We start from the raw sequence: 9,303 nt of genomic DNA on the forward strand, positions 1-9,303 counted from the left end.
CTATGTAGATTTGCACTGGAACTTGAAAATTGTAGTTGTATGATACTGTGTGTCCCGAATTATTACCTGACGTATTATTGTTTCATCTATTGTGGACAAGCATATTACTTATTTTATCTAAGTTTACATTTTGTTACATAATTAATATTTTCACATGTAAATGATAAATTTAGCAAAGTTTCTATTGTATAATTTCGTTCTCCTTGTTAAGTTCGGTTATTCCATTAGTATGATAGATGTACTCGAGAATATTTTATTTAGCTTCGTGTCACATATAATTTATTATCTACCGTTAATTTGTCACTATAGAATATAGAACTAGATACTTTTCATAGCTATTTCATTATTGACACAGAAAATGGATATAACATAAATGGCGGCATTTTAGACAAAATGAGTAAAAGTGTTTAAGTTAATATTTTATTAGTACACTTATATTATACATTGTAATGATAGAAGATATGAATGAACTTCAGTTATTTTGTCATATTGTATATTTTAATATTTTAAGAGTCCAAATGTTTATGATTACATTTTAGTTTTAGGACGACATTGATGTGGTTATTCACCAAGTGTATTTGTGAACTGTACCTTGTCCTGGAAAATAAAAACTCACTCCACAAGTGGTAAGAGTCAATTTATTTTAATCATGTGATGCTGTAAACAAAACGTTATGGATTATTTCCCCTGAGATATGCGATTTTAAGCATATTTAAAATATAGGCTTAATTAGTCTTTATAAAAATAGTATTTACAGTCATTTGTTTTATAATTGTGATATTGTTAATTCAGAGTTTATTTAACTACTGCTATATTGAATCATCCGAATCCTAAACAGAGTTTGTTAAATCTTTATCCAAGATTTGACCATGTTATACCGGTGTTCAGAAGTCATTAATCGATTGAGAGACAACATATCCGGTAAACAAACTAAGACAGAAGGAAACACATAAACCATAAGAGGAAAAAAAATAACAATAGAAACTCTGAAGTGCATAACAAAACGCCAACAAACATAGAAACGAACTATTTGATAACAACTGCTTATTCCTGACTTGGTACGGGACATTTAAAAAAAATGTAGAAAAGATACGAAAATCGACACCGGTTCACAATATGCATGACATACATGTTTGTGCAACTGTAGTTAGCATTTTCCTTAGGATTACAGAACATATTTCAAAATATTCACCAACGTATGATTTTTCACAAATTATATATAATTTATTATTTCTAATCTGCAACTAAGGAAGGTACAGGTCATGATAGTAAAAGTGGTGTGAATCCAGTGAAATAGTATATAACTCGGACAAGTGGTCAATTATATTCAAAACCAAAGCTTTTCTTATTATCTCAGATTGTAATTTGTCCATAAATACTTTTCATTCACATACGAAGGCTCGACCAAATTACGTCCTTATGAAGCAAAGTTTGTAATATATTTGTAACAATTGAATATTCATCAACGTTAACTAAAAAAAGATTGACTTTTGGTTCATATCATTTTCTTTCAACTTTAAAGGGTAAACATATGTTGTGTACAAGTTATCATTTTGTACAAATGATAATTTGTACAAACAAATTGTACAAATTATAATTTGTATTTTGACTTTGCACAAATTGTAATTTAAACAAAAAAGTGTCTGTACAAATTACAATTTGTACAATATTAGACGAAAATTCACTTATAACTTGTACAATAATTCTTAATGTGAATTTTGGTGAAAAAAGCATTGATACACAGCATTCAGGGACGAATCCAGAATTGTGTAAGGGGTGGTCACCTTTTGAAATCTTATATTAAATTAACTTTTTGTATTGATATCATGAAAATAGTTGCAATTATAGAATACTCAAGGTACACATGGGAATTTTTCAGAAAATCTATAAGCACAGAGTTCCCAAACTCTACACGGAAATCAATCAGTGCTTGAAAATTCGCGAAATTGAAACTTCTGTCCAAAATATGTTTTGCATCATCCCTATGGCCCCTTTATGGAAGATACTGCTTGCAACAAAGCAAAACACACATACATATAGATTTCAAAACAGTTCTGTTTGCATTATTTTTGTTCATTCATTGCTTTATCAATCAATGTTTGAATATCAGTAGTCCTTTGCTCAATGTTGTCAAGAAAAGTTGAGCTTTTGCTCTAGCTTCAGTACGGCCGAAATGAACGTTAAGTCTTGTACTTGCATGAGCCATATCTGTTAGTGGTTTCGATGATAATGTTCCCAAATTATCAACCCCAAACAGAGCTCAGTATATGTAGTAAGCTCCTTATTCTGAAAGTGAGTACACTAGCCCATTAGTCAATTAAGCTTTTTCCTGCTTATTTTTTTTCTTGAAAGCAAATTTGTACTGTGTGGGCAATAGATCTAAGACTAACATCTTACCACGAAAACATCTAGTAACTATTATAACTTGTTGTTTAGGGTTACTGTCATTATACATATTCCTCAGCATGACCATGCCCAAACCTGTCCTTGACACATGTAAGCTGTAACTGTTGAATCTGGAGATTTTGGTAACCAATGTATAAGTTTTAACAGGATATTTATGTCATAGGGTTAAATTGAAGCCTTGAAAGACATATTTAAAAGCAGAGGCGGCTACAATACTTAAAAATGTAAAAATGTGAAAGTCAAATGATGTTTTGCAGTTCCCCATGCCTTCTCAAACGAATGAAAAAGATTTGATAATTGAGGCGAAACATGTGGTCATGTATTAGCAATTCTGTAGTGTGTATCAATGCTTTTATCACCGAAATACATATTATAAAATAGTGTACAAGTTATAAGTGAATTTTCGTCAAATTTTGTACAAATTATAATGTGTACAGGGACTTTTCGTACAAATTACAATTTGTACAAAGTCGAAATACAAATTATAATTTGTACAATCTTTTTGTACAAATTATAACTTGTACAAAATGATAACTTGTACACAACACATATATTACAAAGATTACAATTATTTGCATACTGTTTATTGTCCATGTTGACTGATGAAAACCAAATTACTATTGATACTACAGAACTCAAATAACGAGACCCAATTTGTTATCCGACATGACGTAAAAACGATCAATCACAGATCCCAACTTTACATATTTATAATGTTGGGCAATGATATTGATATTCAATTCCATTTTATTTACCAATTTATGAATACTACCAAAGAGAATAAATTTCGGGTTAAATCCGTCACCCGGCTATATCAATTGTAGCCACCTGATTAAATGTATCCGTTACCTTATCTGTACGTTCCGACTCTGTCGAACACAACACCAAACAGTGTTTTAAGGCTTTTACCATTAACATGGGTCATTGTCAATATTTAACTTTGACGTTATAGAGGGATATACACAACTAAATTCAATCTTTGCAAAATGTGTTTTTTAGTACAGTTGGTAAACAAAGTCAGAACAGTTTCAAATAGAAAGATTTTTGAAAGGAATGACTTTATCAGATGACAACACGAATGTTAAAAATCTAGGCTGAAAATAAGGCAAATGTACTTTATTTCATTCAAGGACCGCGATGTCGCCCATGTGTTCTAGTGGTTACCTAAGGTTATGCACGTGGATTTTGTTCAAGGTCAAGACTTATTTTTATCAAATATAAAAATAGTTGTAATTTGATCGTGTTAATTTTGTATTTTTATCTCGGTGAAAAGGCGTAATAATTAAATCAATGATAAGATATAAACATTATTGTTCTTTAAATATATATAAAAAGATGTGGTATGAGTGACAATGAGACAATTGTCAATCAAAGTCACAATTTGTAAAAGTAAACCATCATGTATAGTTAAAAGAACGGTTTTCAACATGGATCATTGGTTCACACCGAACACCAATCATACAGGAAAAACAACAGGCTAATTTGTATAAAAAGATGAAACATTTTTGTACCACATAAACAATCTACAGAACATCAGATTCCTAAATTATGACATGTACAAACAAATGCAGCGGCTTTAAACGTTTTAATAGGCACGACTCTTATCTGAAACAAAAGTGCAGCAATACAACATAGAAAGACACACTATATAATATCAATTGAAATGACAGCTGTACTCATTCAAAAGGGTGACTAAATAAAGGCAACAGTAGTATACCGATGTGAGATTTCAAAAAACAACTTACATTGAACAAAAAGCCGTCAAATACTTATAATATACACAGGTAAATGAACATATTTTTGTTGTACGGTATACAGTTTAAATGAAGAATGGAAATGTTCTATGCAAAATAAATGTTTTTGTAGTCCATAGTACAAAGAAGTGAACAGTTATAGTAATACAAAACACTTAAATAACTGGTAAATCGACGATATACAATAATCAATTAGTAAACATTAAATAACATTAAACGCATTACAAATAGTATCAACAGGTCAAATTATTTAAAGGCTCAATGAGTTTACACGGATCCCATAGTGATTTCCGCGCTTTTAGTACAATATTACCACACACGCTAGGATGGGAAATACCGTTGTTGATAAGATTTATATAGCCAAATTAACTTATCAAATCTTTGTATCTAAGAAAGAATTAAGTAAAACTTTAATGATTTATGGAAACGAAATCACTGACTCAATAATTTACCAGTGATGCATTTATTGTGTTCGTTAAAATCTATGACATCAATACACACACACAGGCATAACGACATAGTTGGGATATAAACCATGTATAAACACCGTATGATAAAGCCATAGAAACACCGCCGTCTTAAAACAGAAAATTAACTACAGGGAATAAAAACTCATCTCTATTGTCGTAAGTTTAGTATAGAGTTTATCTTGAGAAATTGAAATGTGTACATTTAAAGAAGGAACACTACTGCTGTGAACGTTAGATTTTGTAAGAGTGAGTACTTTTGGTAAATGTCGATAGTATGTTCTCGGTATGTTCAGAGTACTCTAGATTATTTAACAAAAAATCATCAGCAAGATAACTTGTTGAATATATTAACAAAATATAAAAACAATGGCCTGTCTTTACTGAGTTTGGTCACAAACTGAGATTCATAGCATTACTGAAAAATTCTGCTATTAAAGGGGCACAGTTAGAGCCCATAGGAGTACCGACCATACGTTGATACTCTTTATTGCCAAAACGTACATACATGTTGTCATGGAAAAATTTTACATCTTCAATTTTATATACTCACATTGTTTGGTCGTTAATGCTTTTAACTTCATAATGTTTTTGGCCTTTTATAACATTTATGATTCGACTATCACTGATGAGTCTTTTGTATACAAAACGCGCGTCTGGCGTAAATATTAAATTGTATTCCTGGTATTTATGATGAGTTTATTTCCAGTAAGTGTATCTAGCGTACTTACCTTTTTCGTTACAGAAAAAGGCTTTAAACGAGTTACAGCATATCAATTTACATTTAATTATATATGAAAAACATTTCCTTAATATGATCGTGTGGTCGTGTGGAAGTCGTGTAGAGAGCAGAAACATTACAACTGTGAGTGAAGAAAACAAAGAATATATGAACAATCCCATTTACTCCTATGATTTGCACAACGTGACTTTGTCCTTTAGATTTAATTACTTGAATAAGTTGTAAGTTGAAAATTTAAATCTTTTCGAACTTTTAAATCAAGTATTTTACCGTAACCTTGTCTCTGAGAACTTCATTAAGAGATAATTACAAATATGTTCTTTAATTCTAAGTCAAAATGTTTAAAATTTTATTTTTCTAAAATTGGACAGAATAAAAAGGACAAAACATGTCAAAGTTTATGTCTTCTAGTATCCTTATCTTTGGTTTAAATGTTGCTTTTCACTTAGCATATACGAAAAATAAGCCATTTTCATAACTCTTTTACAATTAGGTTCCAGTATACTGGTAAAACTAATGCATGTCATTTCAAATATTTCGCCGACATTAAATTATAAAACAAGGAATTTTGATAAATTACAATTTGTACACATTATGTTTTAAAACAACTCTAAGAAGAAAGTAAAATAATATACCATCAGCTTAAACAAACCTTTTATAAACAAGTTGAGGTCTTTATATAATGAAGATCCACTAGATACTCCATTACATCTATATACTCCTTCATCGTGCAGTTGAATGTTACCAATCTTTAAATTATAATCCCCGTTGCTGCCATTACCTGAAACGCTGAGACGGGATCTCTGTGCATCTGGTAAATTGGGATTAATGTCAAACCCAATCGACAGAGTTATCAAATTTGGAGGTCCAGACCACCTAATGGAGTTTGCAGGATCGGCTTTGAATGGGCATACAAGTGCAATTGTTGAGCCTCCATCAACATAAATATTAGATCCTACGACAGCTACAAAATGTGTTATTTTCTATTTAGTTCTTTATTTATTACCGAGTAGAAGAAATAATGGTGTCGAGAGGTATTCATACGTAAATCAAAATGATGTAAAATTAGTGATTTCAACAATTTGTTAATTCGAAGCGCTCATTAGCTAATGTAAATGTTAGTTTGCTTATCTTTGTTCCATTATTTGCAATGCAGAATATTTAACTGAAATACATGTTTTGAGTGTATTAACTGTAATTATATTCAGCACGTATAAAAACAAGTATGCTGTTGCAATTGTTGCAAGCTGTTGACTGTAGATGTCCTAGCAAGAATGCATTCAATTAAGAAATTGTTGACTGTATTGTTTAAAATCTTTTAATCAACGTGTGGGTGCCTTTTATTAATGATTAGAAGTTGATCGGCTAGATTAAAAGGGCACAACTTCATGAGCTTTGTATATGAATCTTAAATGGACACTCGCTGTCAAATTAATTTTCACTGATTTGACTCAAATTTTCATATTTGATTCATAATCATGTAAAACATTTATCCAAATATAAAAAGTCTAAAATAACAATTGACAGGGCATGGGCTCGATATTATGTAGCTTCTTTTGTTTCTTCTTTAAGTCTTGACGCCATCTAATTGATTATTGAGTTGACCTCCGAAGACCTCCGATGGTCATCTAATAGTGCAGCGGCGAAATCTGAAAAGACGCTCAGTTAAGGAATTTAATGCACCCAAGGAACACACACCTGATTTTTTTTAAATGAAAGAATACATGTTAAACTTATATTTTAAACATGCCTTAAGAAAATCGTATGGTCGAATTTTATACACTTCGATATTTACTTTATACAAAACAAGTTTCGTTTGTAACATTTCTTATGCGATTTACAAGACATTTTTAATTTGAATAGGACACATCAATCTGTTACAAAATTTATATAATTCCGGAATTACGGTCCGGGACGTTTATTTTAATTTAATCCTCACTCCGTGCATTACTATCACTGCACATGCCAAATGTCGATTAGCATTTCACAATGAAATTGTTTAATCAAAATCAGTTTTATGGTTTATATTTGTCTTTACACTATTTTTATATTTGCTTTGTTGTATATTTCATTGTTTTTTGTTACTTTGAATATCCAGAGTGTAAATATATATTGGTTTTTTTTATCATTGTTTTCGTTGAAATCGCTTAAAAATTATTCCAGATCTGTTGTGCAAATTTTTCGGATAATGTCACAGTTAGGTAGTCTTTTAAAACTTACCCCAACAAGTGCCAAGAGAGGGAAATCTTCCTTAGATTGGCAGGTATACACAAATTGTCAGATTAAAAGCCCGGAATATAATTTCACTGACAAGGGCACAGTTAATTTTATAGTAGCTACTAAACTACGGAAAGATGAGATTTATTTGAAGATTGTAGAAGAGTTGTCCTCTATTGATATTTTTTTTTCGGAAAATATTGATGTTAGATATCATAGATCTTGTTGTAAATCTTACATTATTAAGCAGAATCTATCTTGTTATAAACAAGAATTTATGGAAACGGAGGAGAATATAGGTGGTGCTTGCATTTTTTCACCTGCTGCAAACACAATTAGATCACAACTCGACCAGAGTGGTATTCCTGTATTTTTTGTAAGAACAAACCTACACAAAAAAGGCTAAGTTGCACACAAAGTGGAATCAGAAGACAGAATTAAGAATATACTTGAGGCAGCTAGAATGTATTCGGATCATGAAATTGAGTCGACAGTTTTACATGAAAATTTTACTGAAAATGCCCTTTATCTTTCGGACTGTATAACTAAATATCTTCTGAAAACACCCCAAAAAGTAAAAGCAGAATATTCTGATCACGATACTGCATTTGTGAAAATAGTATCATAAATTAGTTTAGTCCTGATCGTAAAGCATAAGGCTTTTATGATGTCTACCTTACTTGAGAAATATCGTTTCTTGCTTCCACGGGACTATGCCGACAAATACACAAGATATAAATTGCCATATAGGTTGATGAATAATTACGGCGATTCAATTGTCATACATGTACAATCACAAAAAGACCAGGGTATTTCAAATATCATGTTCAGCAGTCTATATCTATTGGTGACGCCATCAGAGATGCAAGTCAGCTAAAATCTGAACTCAAAATAGCACAGTTAGATTTGAAAATTGGAAGTTCCAAAAATACAACAAGTGAAAAACAGATTTTACACACCGCTGCCAATATTTTAAGGCGTGATATACATAGCCTTAAACTAAACAATGATTATTACACGCCACCTTCCGAATGTTCTCATCCGTTTTCAATTCAATCAATGCCCCCCAACCTGACCAAATTTATTTGTTAGTTAATAGATGAAAAGTCTTTTCTGGCCGTTACAAATCAAAATCCTACTACCGTAGAAAAAATGCGAAAATATATGATGCTTACAGAAAGTATAGTTTCAATGAGTACTAATGTAATCGCTCCATTTCAAATTGGTCTTGCATTAAAATTGTATCACGAATTTGGATCAAAACACATTAAATGCTCATGGGTTTTGCAGTTCGTATGATGAGGTAAGGCAATACCTAACAAGCTTATCAGGTCAAGAAATTGATAGGATAAGAATAGCGTGTATGTTCCAACGGTATTGTACCACTGTCGTCCAATACTGGTCTTATCCAGGAAGGATCAGGTAACATTGACATGAACAAGGAAACGGTGGATGGCAAGGATACTTTCCATTCTATGACTAGAGCTGTTTTCCAACTGCAGACTGAAATGACAGATTCAAGCGCTGTACATGCTGAACAGGTTAAAGTTAAACGAGGACAGGAAAAATCTCTACCAGTCGACGAGCAGACAATGTCTTTGATAAACTGTGTACCATTCAGCAAGCCAAAAGAGCGTCCTGAGCCTCCCCGTCGTGAGAATGCATATAGTGACATAAAATCTTGTTCAGAAGGTTGTGAAGCTTCTTTAGATTCCAT

At 31.6% G+C, this 9,303-nt stretch overlaps 1 protein-coding gene across 1 annotated transcript in view; it reads right to left on the reverse strand.

The window, feature by feature from the left end:
* The window catches only part of LOC134722350 (hemicentin-1-like), a 76,091-nt gene extending 66,788 nt beyond the window's left edge, over nt 1–9,303 (reverse strand). The window contains exons 1-2 of the mRNA XM_063585965.1: nt 8,970–9,303; nt 6,022–6,333 (exon numbers count right to left, since the gene is read on the reverse strand). Of these exons, the coding sequence (XP_063442035.1) occupies nt 6,022–6,333; nt 8,970–9,303 (646 nt within the window). The remainder of the gene's footprint in view (nt 1–6,021; nt 6,334–8,969) is intronic.

The sequence above is a fragment of the Mytilus trossulus genome, chromosome 6 (assembly GCF_036588685.1).
Source record: "Mytilus trossulus isolate FHL-02 chromosome 6, PNRI_Mtr1.1.1.hap1, whole genome shotgun sequence".
Taxonomy (NCBI): Eukaryota; Metazoa; Mollusca; class Bivalvia; order Mytilida; family Mytilidae; genus Mytilus; species Mytilus trossulus.